Below are 12,794 nucleotides of genomic sequence, written 5' to 3' on the forward strand. Positions count from 1 at the left end.
TGTTGGCAATTTACGAGACACTATCAAAATGGCAATAGAATATTGATTAAACATTTAAATGACTATCTGTATTGTCTTTGTCTGTATAATGGCCTGTAGTCCTTCCGGATATCTAGTTTCCAGTGCAGAGGATGTGCCATGGCTAATTTGATTTACAGTCTGTCTATGCATTAGTTAGAAGAGGATGTGTCAGTTGCTCATCAATCTTGAAGTCATCTGAATGTCCTTCAGGGCTATCTGATAGAAGTGTGAATAACTACAGGCTTCCCATCTACTTGTGCATAAATTGGTCAAAATGGAACAACACATGGAGACCATCAACAAAAGACACTGACGCAGCTTGTAAAACCAACAAAAAGGGGAAAGACTAAATACTTGATCAATTGATCACATTGTATGATCATTGTTTTAGTGTTCTGTATGATTTACTTAAGAGGTGGCTGAATACAGGGCTCTGCATGGTTTACTCTAGAATACAAATGCAAAGAGAAGGGTCAGTCTTCATTATGTGTTTATTATACATGGGTTATAAACATCACAAAATAGAAAATTGGGTAACATCTAGCAGGGGGAAATATGATGTAAAAGATCAAACTTAGATTTTCAGGCTCTATCAATGGACATTTAACATGCTCGTTTCAGTGCTGTGTAGCTAGATGCATTAGGAGACGTTCTGTATAATTTATGTTCAAGTGCAATAGAAGCTTTTAGCAGCTCAACGCTCCAGCTTGTCATTACCAATATGTTACTATTCAAATATGAAAGTTGCTCTTTCTGTTTCTTCTCCTTATTGCATTTTTGTGTTCGTTTAAAGGTATGAAATACATTAGGCGGTATAGGATATTAATGTATATTCTTCAACAAATGTGTTAATTATACCATAAATATGTATCCCAAAAGCAAGGTGTATTTTCTAAACCAAAAATAATAGTACTAGTATTTTATTCTTTAAACATAATATTACAATTCAAAGAATTGAATGTCAGTTTATTATAACCATTGCCAGTTTTTCATAAGCATAATCAATATTTAAAATACCTGAATATAAATAACATGCTTTAAGCAAAGTAAATATTCATTTGCAATGTCAAGCAAATGCACCACATTCATTTACAGTCAAGAGTCAAGCCTTACAAAACAAATCCACACATTGCTTTCTGTCAAATGCATTTTCTACTGAAGGCCACAATCTAACAAGTTATCAAGCGTGTTACAGTGAATTGAACAATGTAGAATCAATAGAATGTTAATAAAGTGATGAAAGAGGATGCAAGTAATGCCTAAAACAAAACTCAAGGGGGGAGGGGATTCAGAGCATAGGTGTAGACACCTGATTTTTCTATCCATAAGTAGACATAATGAAAGCATTATTATCAGCAGTGATATTAATCATCTTAACTAAGATGTATACCCATACTCTGGCACAGCACAGCAATGTCAAGACATACTTTGATATTCAAATATTTTCAGGATATAACGAAGCATGTGCAGAAATACAACTGTCAGTATTTTTCATGTATATATATTACAGCTGCTGAGAACAGCTTCAACACGTAGAACACTAGTGGAGCTCTACATTTGGAGCAAAACGATGCTTTGTAGCTTTAATCTAGATTGCTTTAGAAAGGTTCTGAATAGCAGTGCCTACCTCAGTTATATTCAGCCAGGCAGTGGTATTTTTCTAGATAATTGTGAATTATTTGTGCCTGACAACCCAACCCAATTCATGTGGTATCAACACAGACAGTACCTTGTCTAAACAGGGATTAAAAACAAAATAATGACTTGTAAATACAGTATGACCATTTTACATGCAGATCAAGCTATTTTCAGTGTAACAGGATAAAAACAACGCTACTGCAACAAAAACCAACAATGATAAAGTGTTACATTATAGTTTGTTTGTTTGTGTGTGTGTAACATCAGTCAACACTTTCCTGCACATTGTTTTAATCAGTCTTAGTGATTGCAAACATTAATGCAAACATTAATAACGGTAGTCTTATTAACAATCTTCCTTTCTGATGTAAAATACATATGTATCTACAAACATTCATCATAAATATCTGTTAAATTACATGTATCTACATGTACATATAGGTGACATCAGAGGTGCACAGTACAGTACTATATAATATCATCCAGGAGATGGGGGGTGCCTACCCAGTCTAGCGTTCTGGGCTCAGAAGCAGCCATGATCATACACATGAACTGCTTCCCTGTTCTCTTATCTATGGGGTAAATGGTAGTGGGTGTGAATCTCTTGTTGCTCTCCACAAACTCACAGAGTTGATTGTATATTTTGGGATACTCATGACGCAGGAAGACTCCCCTGGTCCTGAGCTCACGTTGGATATTGATAAAGCAGATCTCTCTGGCTTTCATACCCTCCTTTCCCTCTTTGTCAATATCAGGTGTGCCTGGAGGCGGGGTCAGAATGAGTGTCTCCATGTCACTCTCCTTCTTGAAGACCTTTTTATCTGGGCTGGAGGAGGCCAACGAAATCTTTGCATATTTTCGGACTGTTGGTGTTTGGACTCTTGGTGAGGGTCTGTTAGGCACTAGTTCACCAACAGCTATGGATACATTCAAGAGGAAACATTCATTGGGGTCATACTCATTGCCAGCCTGCTGCAGGTCCTTGCAGTAATCCCCCAGGTTGTCTTTGAAGCTGTCCAGCTCTCTGAGAGACAGATATGTGGGGGACATGACGAGGCTCTCAAGCCCAACCTTCAGGAAGTTGTCAGCAGTCCCTGGGTTAGCAAAGCCCAGGAAAAGAATGCCTCTCCCTCTGGAAAGGTAGCCAGCTTTGGAAATGCGAGAGAAGGCTTTATGGATCTCAGAGTTCTCTCTGCAGTACTTCATCATGTGTCTGCACACACTGCTGATACGTCCATACAGACAGTTCTCTTTATGGCTGTCCCAGTCATCCCGGCGGCAGTTCCGGGAACAGTAGAAGGTGTAGCAACTATGACAGGATTTGAAGTAAAGACAGGCATTGAACAGGGTCTCTGTCCGCTTGCACTTCCTGTTGGCACACATCATGGTGTCATTGTCGTCTGTGCTGTGGTCTGGGGAGAACTCCTCTGGACTCCTCTGTAAGCTCTGTAAGCCATCACACCCACTGTCTGGGTCTTTGATAGTGTCAGGGCTGGTTTTAGTGGAGGAGGGTGGTGTGTTGAGAGGTCCTATACTCTCTAGGCCTCCTAGACTCTCTAGGCCCGAAGATTTTATCTTTCCTTTTTCATCATCCTCACTAATCAACTGTTTTATTTGGTTCAATAGATCCTGACTAGGCTTCCTGTTGGTCGGTGGTTTGTAATCAATGACAAGATCAGCTAGCAGCTCGTCCAGTTGCTCTAGGCTCTGCTGCAGAGAATAATTGTTGTGTTTTCTGTCTTTGGTCAGTTCCGCTGACTCAGATGGCTGCTCTTGATGATGAAGAACATTTTGAGTCGGTGCCTTTTCACAATCCAGTGTATCCCAGCTGGCTGAACGCGCATCTCGCTGTTTGTGGTTGCGTGCACGTATGTCATTGTCGGTTATCGTGATCTCAGGAGTTGCAAACCATAGCCCAGCCTTAGTGTTCCTTCCAGGATTGTTTGGTCCTTTCTCTAAGGAGTTTTCAGAGATGGACCGGGCAGCATAGCGCCTTGGTGAACTAGATAGATTGAGTATAACTGGCTGTGATGTATCACTAGGAAACAGAGGATGTCTCCCCTGGTAAAACAGATTCTCATAGCTGCGTCCACGGGGTACTGTTTGCTCCCTGTCATGACGAGGATAAAGAATATTGTCCCAGGATTTGGAATGGTTTCTGACTTCTGCTACCAGTCTGGTTGGCTCCACATAACTGTTTGCAAACCAGGGGGACATTACTGGCTCTTGTCTTACTCTCTGTGGTGTCAGCTGAGAGGACTGGTTGGAGTATCCAGATATACTTGAACGATACCAGTCATCTGCATAAGCCTGGGACATTTGTGGTTGTCGACGGCCCTCCGTGTGATACGCCTTGCATGGAATATACTGTCCTGCTGGGGGGTTGTACGGCTTGCTGTAGAACACCTTGGAGCCATTTGACTGACAAGGATATGCTCTGGGATCTTCCCCATAGTATGCTCTTGCCTGTGGTGTTTGAGCAAAGTATGGCCCTGCTTCGCTTGTAGAGTAAGGTCTGGTATAGACAGCCTGCCCAGGGTCTCTGCTGGACATGTGTTGCTCTGTGTAATATGGTCGGACTGGGAGAGTGTGAACCCAGCGAGTCCTTGGATCATGCACATACTGACTATTAAGAGTACTGCCTTGGCTGGTGAGGCTGGAATTATCATCCTGATAGTACGCTCTAGCAGACGGATGGACAGGATATCTAGTCGGATCCTCAGTGTAGAAGAATTTAGTTGGTATATTGGGGTTTGAGAGAGTCCTCTGCTCCCTTGACAAGTATTCCCTTGGCATTATAGGGGAGGGCACCCTTCGCATGTCTACTGGCTGAATGTAGCTGGGGGTCATGCAGGTAGTGTACTGATATGCTTGTCTATAATCCCCACTGTAACATTCGCTTGGCGTGGGTGTCCGTACCTGCCGTGGCACAGACAGACCTCTACTCTGACTGGAGTAGGAATATCTCTGCCAGGGATGTTCAGTCCTCATGTTCTGAGACCTCCTGGCTGTGTGCTGCAGGACTGCCGCATCTGGCTTGATATCGACACGACACCTGACGTGAGGAGTGATGGCAGGCTGATCCTGTTTGCTCACCTCTGAGAAACAGTCCGAGACATAGAGGGGAGAGCGTGGTTGCAGTTTTATAGGGTGTACCTCGTTCAAAAAAGCCCGGTTAGAGGAGTAAGAGTCCCGGTGTGGTTCAGATGTCCTTAGAGGGTCTGGTACAGCCTGTGAGACATCTCGTCCCCTCTTGTTTGCTGGTGGGGAGACTGAAATGGGCACCGGGGTAAAGGTGGTCTTGACTCTGGGGGCACTTTTAGATCTAGTCCTCTTCTTTGAATCTGACCTCGCGGCCTGACTGGTTTTGTCTGGGTTAGCATGCTGTGGTGGTGGTAGTCTAGTGTTAAACAGATCAGGGGAGGAGAAACGGAGGTGTCCTGGATGATCCAGGCCATTCCAGGTCACCTCTTTATGCACCCCTTGATGCTCAGTCCTCTTGTAAGGGTATTCCATTGAGGCAGAAAAGGACTGTGGGTCATCCAATGACTCGAGGAAGTCAAAGCTACGGCAGTGTCTTTTGTTGATGGTCTCCGTATGTCGCTCCAGTTTGTCAATCATTTGCGAGTCACATTGTTGAGAGTGCCCAGTGATGGGGTTTAATTTGATGTCCCGATACAGAGTGGATACCAGTATATCAGGGGGATCTGTGCGTGTCATCTTAGAGGGACTCCTCCGATCTCCCCCTTCAGATTGATTCAAGATCAATATGACCTGAGAAAAGAAAGATAGAGAAGCATTTTAGATCCATAGTAAAACATACACACATACACATTTTCTTTTCAATGTAACAGTGGTTCTACACAGACATTAAGGTGTTGTGATGACGGAGATTACCAACATAAATAATATAATGATAATAACAGTCAGTAGGTTTATCTTCCATACTGTAGACCTATGGCCTATCTCCTTCCAGATCCAATGAAAAGAAGGATTTTCACACAGCTTGAGAAGAAAACGGAAGGATTGAATTGTATCGTGCATGCTGTGATGTCCTTTTCTGCAGTGTGCTCTGTATCAAGGTCTTGATTTAAAGAACTCAAATCCCTGCCAAAGGTTGTTGTAATTTTAGGAGAGTGGGACATTTAGATTTTACTGCCCATCATATTGCCAAGATGCTTTACACAGTATCTACAGTACATCGAAGATGATTCTCTTGCACGAGATCAACACTTTGAGAGACACAACACTAATATACACACGGCCCATAAATATACATTTTAAAGAGAGATAAAATGGACGTTGTGGACGTTCCCCTCAAGAAAGTACTGCCTATCTAACAGAGATAGTTACCTAATCAGTATTGTATTTTAATCTCAAATCAGACTCTCTTAGTTGGATCTTGCATACAAAGTTTGGTCATGAAAAGAGTGCAAAACTGTGCTAAGCTGTAACTGTAATCATTCACTCTAGAGAAAAGGAGTCACTAAACCACACTGAATAATTCAATGGTTTGTTTCAAGCACTTTGGGAATGATTGTGTAAGGATCCAAAAGCATACACACAAAAAGTATAATAGTGAAGGGCAACTCCTCAGTAAATAAATCACTTTCCGTTGATTGTAGATGACAGTCAATCCATAAAAAAAGGCTATGTAAGATGTGAATGGTTTGATTTGTAGAATGATCACTGACTCTTTCTTTCACACAATATATTGATTTTGAAAGATAACTTAATTCATTGAAACAGAATAGATACAGTGGCACAGTGGCTTGCAGTACACACAGAGCATTTCACTAGTACATAGCTTGCCATTCATATCATAAACAACAGTACTTCATAATAAACAAAGGGGTATAGTTCACCACTGTTTATATGGAGAAATAGTGTCTGTTTAAAACCAAGAATAAGCGAGTATGTAAGCATTGATGTTTCAAACTGTGCAAACATTTACTAGCATTCATTTTTATGTTTTTGCACATAGAACTTGCTTCTAATGCTTTTCCGTTTGACTTTTAAAGCATATTTTCATGACAGAGAGACATACAGAGAGGCTCCCTTGTTGGCTCTCGCCCATGAGCTAACCCTGAGATACCATCTGTTCATCCTGAGTTGATAGGACTGACCAACTATCTCCCCCGTGATGTCTCCACAACACACCTAAATATCATATTTTGAAACAACCATCCCAACCTTACCAGACCTACAGACCTACCTATTAAATAATGTACCATGGTTACAGTCACTGATTCATCTTCTAATTAAGATTTTCAAAACAACTTTCAACATTCAGCAAATACGTTTGTTTTTTAAAATCGTAACATTTAGTGTAATACAACTGCTAACAACTTGGTATCAAAATACATATGCACTGGTGTGTTTGTTTAAATGAACAAAATATAATTATTGGATTATTATAATGTTATTACTATTTTGAAATGTTATTTCTGAGACAATACCTGATAAATATTGTGGCAGACTGTAAGATGAAGTGTAACCACATCTTTTTTGACAAGAGAAATGTTCATAATTATTTATTTTTCATAAATATCCAGATGTCTTAGTGATGGCCACCGCTCAAATTCCACTGAAGCATGAATATTCTCTAATCAATTTGACATCTGTGTCAGCCATGCTACCCAAAATAGAATTAAAGGATAGAATTCATTATTAATATACAGTATCACTCAGAAAGTAGGTAAATTGGCATACATGCTTGTTTGTGTGTGTGTGTGTGTGTGTGTGTGTGTGTGTGTGTGTGTGTGTGTGTGTGTGTGTGTGTGTGTGTGTGTGTGTGTGTGTGTGTGCGTGTGTGCAATCATACCCTTGTTCCAACATTATGTCGGCTATTATGCCATTGTCCATCGAAACATGGCACTCTCATGCTGATTAATGAATGTCCTTTTTAGAGGGTAAGTCATCACAGTGACAGCAATTTCTTTTTTTTACAAAAGACAAGTGAGCAATGTTTGATGAACAATAAAGAACTACTTAGCTAATTAAATACCCTGTTGGGAGCTGCTTTAGTGCCCCATACCAAAAATGGTATGTAAAGTGGGCCTCATGTTATGGTTAAAAAAGTTATTTATCCAGAGAGGCTCATAATTAAAAAATAAAACACATATTTGAGCTAAACTATTGTGGATCTCTGGAATGTGTAACTTTTTGAAAATCTTGATGTTACAGACATCCAGATATCTAGAAAGACAATTAACATTATAATGTTGAATCATGAAAGACCTACTCTGTTTGTATAGTCTCATCTGAAAATGGCCATCTGTCAGTGTGAGAAAATAGCCCTTTCCCACTGGGCACAGACGTAAATTCAACATATATTCCACGTTAGTTAAAAAAAAGTAAACATCTACTCCACAGAGACAACTGTGGGGAAATGCGTCGTCACAATAATACGGCATATTGTAATAGTGTCATGATCAGATTGCTACATTTAAAAGGGCTTGATTTCTTATCATTGCGATCTGAAGCACACTTTTTCCTAGTTTATTGATGCGGCACGGCCCTGCTCACTGCGCTCGCATCCTTCCCAAGCTGACCCAATGTCTTTGAGCATCGATGACATCATTGCAAGAGGTAATCGCACACTCAAATATACCAAAATGTTGTGGCCGTACTCAGAGGAAAAGGAAGAGTTTTAATTCCATCATCAAATAGGAGTGGATCTCATCTTACCCTTCTCGCCAATGATCCGCTTCCATCATCTGTAGGCTACATTATCAATCCATTTCTCCTGTACGGTTCAGCCTATCTGTATCTCTTATAATAATCATGCCATCTTTGCATCTTGTGCTACATGTTGTCCACATCACAGTCCTCACGCAGTGATTGAGTGCACCCTCATGGTTTATCTGAAGCATTCTGAGGAAGGGGGTGTGTCTGAGGCTGCGTTTATGGGCGTACAATGATGCGCTCGCGTGCAAGTTGTGTGTTCGTTCTTGTATGAGTGTCTGCTTTCGTGCGCGTTTATGAGGGGGTTTTTACGCTCTTTAAATCCATGTCTCTGACCAGATTTTCATCCAACCCTTTTTTGCGAGTAAAGTACATGTCGGATAAAAAAATGTAATGTAATGTAATGTAAGTCCTGATGGAAAGATAATATTAGTCGTTAAACTTTCCAAATGTCGACAAAACTAAATAGCCTACACTAGGCAATTTTGTGTTGGTAAAATTAATTATGCGAGAAATGTTGTTGGAAACGCTTTTATGCGCAGATATTGACAAAATAACCATCATATCGATGTAAACTTAGTCATGCGATGACATGTTGTGTGGCCCTCCCACTACGACTCGTTGGGAAAGCAAACAATTTATTAGGCTACAGATGAAATACATTATGATGAATCTCGCAGGGTGGTGCAAGTGCAAGGTAATGAGCTTTGATGCTGCTTTCCAATAATTATCGAGTCTTATTCTGGTGACATGATAATCGATGCTTGGCTGCCATTTGACAAATACAAACAATCTCGCTATTTTGTCCATAATCTCATAGTAGGCTATACCCGCAATGTACCTGCGAGCTGTTGGCTAGAGTGCACATGCCAATACCAGAGTGGGTACACTCGCTATATAACGCAATCTCTTTGGGAGAAAACAATCAGTCGAGTTGAAAATGCTATTTATCTTGTATTTTTACGCAAAATGTATTTTTATGTGCACTACGTCATCACGCACCGATTTTTATCTGCAACAAGTCAATTTGATTGGATGGAAACCTAGATGCGAGGAGAATTAATTCCTATCTGTGTTCACGAAAGTAGCTGCAGACACAAATATGAAGGCTAATTTTTCCAAAAGGGATCATCACTGTTCGTATGGGAAGATAATTCACTCATTGAATCATTTTCACTTAGCTCACACAAATATCATGTCAATGAAAATGAACTTTTCATTATGTGCTTATTAATTAATAGTATGTTATTGATTAAACAGCCCATTATATCCTCACCAAAAATGTAGGCCTACTATATGAGATGAGGCATAGCAGTATGTTCAAATCCACACCTAAACAGTCCCCTGCTGTGTTCACACTAAGCCTCACATTCTTCACTCATTTTGTCACATGATTATCCTCTCTCACAACAATCTCTTGCACAACAATAGAAAGGCTACTGATTATAAAATGGTGAATTCATGTCAAAATGATGTGGGGCGCTTCAGTGAAGTGAAAAACAACAGAGCAAAGCAAAAGCTCTGAAAATGACCTCTCATCAGCACAGGGTAATGACTGCAGCTCCCCACACCTGCTCCTAAATCTCACCTAGACACAGTTTCTGCATTAGTTGAATTGATGATGGTGACAGCACTGTGTGGGCCCCAGAGCAGCATGTGACTAGCTGCAGCATTAAAACTGCTTACTAAAGCAGTCTCACAGAGAGAGGAGAGAAACATGTAGCATACAGACAGTGCTCATAAACTGGAGATTAAAATGATGCTCAATTGCAGTGGTACCCATTTTGTTAGAGGGCAGAACTAGCCCTCTGCATCTATCTCTCTGAGCTCATAACATACAGCACCAAATCAGTTTCCAATATCATTAGAGAGCATTGACACTGTACTTGCAATAAATAAAAATGTATGCCTGGGCGATCAGTTTTATCAGAGCACTGCAAAACAACTCCCATTGATGAGCCTGAGTCCTCCATCTGTCTCATCCCACGTGTATAAGATATGATTCAGAATGACAGCAATGAGGATCTCACTCTGTGATGTGTTTTAGCATCCAGTCTCCCAGAGAGTGAATCACCTTCTCCTGCCCCACACTATGACATCAGTTACTGTCAGCTGTGTGATAGCAGGTGTCTCAGCCTCTGCAGAGGTTCTTGAGGGAGGAAATCAATGGTCTTGTGTTGATTCGAGACCCCTCTCAAAGGGATCAATCAGACAAACACCAAATAGTAGCAAAATGGAACTGCGCACGGAGCTTGACTGCTGCCCTCTGTCTGTAAACTGAGCCACTTTGGGTCTTGACTACTTTCAACTACCAGTATGCTCTCCAAATAGCCATGTTGCCAAAGTCATTGAAGAGTCCTCTGTACTCTGAAAAGTCTATATGAGTTGGTATACTGCCGCTGGGGGATGAGTGGTCCCCAACATGAACATGTTGCATAAGTCTCGGTGTCTCTTAGATGGACATTTCTATATCCGGCATAGAGTGCAATACAATTATATAAGAGATGTAGACTACAGCTTTCAAAGACATGTAGACCAATTCACTATAATATAGCCAGCCAATAATAGCAGATCCAGCAGCCCATCAGAAGCAAAGGCTTCACCTTCAAGTAAAATAAGCAAAAAGGACCAAAACACAGAAAATACATTAGAGGGGGTTGTCGGGGTAAATATAAGCATATGTGCTTGTAAAGAAAATGCATTCAGTTTAAAATTTTCAAGTGAAATTCTCGAGGGAATCTCAAGATGTCTGTGCTCCCCTTGGTGGTGAATATTTTACATACACAGGCTTGGGCCTTGAATTATGTGTGGATTTTTAATTATGTGTGGTTTCTAAGAGTTCCTACAGTCCATGGAAGTTCATTATAAAATATGTAGATGTTTTAAATCAGGCCAGGCTTTACCCCAGGCTGAGACTCTAGGGATTGAGTTAAGAACAGTGTTGTGAATCTGAAGAATCCTTTGGGAGACTTTCCATAAATCCATTGGTCAAGACTGAGAGGATTAAACAGTCAACAAATTAAACTAAACCAGTCTCTTCTCAAAGGCCCCATATATATCTGCATTGCTCAAACAAACCTGAGCAACCATTGTGAGATACTACTGCACAGTTGGAGCTAGGAACACAAGCATTTTGCTACACCCGCAATAACATCTGATAAATATGTGTATGTGACCAATCAAATTTGATTTGATTTGATGCTGCAATGAGGCACTAGCCTCTGGGCTCAAAAGTCCACGAGTATAGGGTGATGATCTAGACACAGCCAAGAGGGCAGTAGTGTTGAGGCTTCAAACTAATAGGGAACTGAAGCCTCCACCTTTGCCCAGCCTGGGGTCAAGCCTGGAGTGGAGTGGATTTCGTCAGGCTGGCTGGCTGGCTCGAAGACAGATAGGATGATTGGGCTTTTTCATGAGTGAGAAACAGTATAGAGTCTTGAATCTCTTTTATCCTCATCACCGTGAATTTTCTTGGGACATTTTGTATGGTGATGAAATTTGCACAGGGATTTAGTGTAGCAGAGATTTTCTTATGAACCCCTAATTGAAGCAGTTTAAAGTGGTGTTGAGTATTTCAGTGAGGAAAAATGCATCAAGCATGTCTTCACAACATAGGCTACATGTTAACATCAAGAACAGTGTATTGCATTCATTTTTTGTTGGGATATATATATATATATATATATATATATATATATATATATATATACACACACTACCGTTCAAAAGTTTGGGGTCACTTAGAAATGTCCTTGTTTTTGAATGAAAAAAAAAATTTTTGGTCCTTTAAAATAACATCAAATTGATCAGAAATACTGTGTAGACATTGTTAATGTTGTAAATGACTATTGTAGCTGGAAACAGCAGATTTTTAATGGAATATCTACATAGGCGTACAGAGGCCCATCATCAGCAACCATCACTCCTGTGTTTCAATGGCACGTTGTGTTAGCTAATCCAAGTTTAACATTTTAAAAGGCTAATTGATCATTAGAAAACCCTTTTGCAATTATGTTAGCACAGCTGAAAATTATTGTACTGATTAAAGAAGCAATAAAACTGTCCTTCTTTAGACTAGTTGAGTCTCTGGAGCGTCAGCATTTGTGGGTTCGATTACAGGCTCAAAATGGCCAGAAACAAAGCCCTTTCTTCTGAAACTCGTCAGTCCATTATTGTTCTGAGAAATGAAGGCTATTGCATGTGAGAAATTGCCAAGAAACTGAAGATCTCGTACAACGCTGTGTACTACTCCCTTCACAGAACAGCGCAAACTGTCTCTAACCAGAATAGAAAGAGGAGTGGGAGGCCCCGGTGCACAACTGAGCAAGAGGACAAGTACATTAGAGTGTCTAGTTTGAGAAACAGACGCCTCACAAGTCCTCAACTGGCAGCTTCATTAAATGGTACCCGCAAAACACCAGTCTCTACGTCAACAGTGAAGAGGTGAC

General features: G+C 40.6%; 1 protein-coding gene across 1 annotated transcript; it reads right to left on the bottom strand.

Annotated features, from left to right (window-relative positions):
• Positions 1-494: 494 nt before the first annotated feature.
• On the bottom strand, positions 495-8,533 carry LOC115200064 (apical junction component 1 homolog). The gene is made up of 2 exons (XM_029762763.1): positions 8,350-8,533; positions 495-5,433 (listed from the first exon to the last, which is right to left on the bottom strand). The coding sequence occupies exon 2, from the start codon at positions 5,377-5,379 to the stop codon at positions 2,128-2,130; it is 3,252 nt and encodes a 1,083-aa protein (XP_029618623.1). The 5' UTR covers positions 5,380-5,433; positions 8,350-8,533; the 3' UTR covers positions 495-2,127.
• Positions 8,534-12,794: the final 4,261 nt, after the last annotated feature.

This window comes from Salmo trutta, chromosome 9 (genome assembly GCF_901001165.1).
Source record: "Salmo trutta chromosome 9, fSalTru1.1, whole genome shotgun sequence".
In the NCBI taxonomy this organism is placed as follows: Eukaryota; Metazoa; Chordata; class Actinopteri; order Salmoniformes; family Salmonidae; genus Salmo; species Salmo trutta.

Coding starts and splice junctions, on each gene's coding strand:
- LOC115200064 (XM_029762763.1), bottom strand. CDS start 5,379: ATGACACGCACAGATCCCCCTGATATACTGGTATCCACTCTGTATCGG.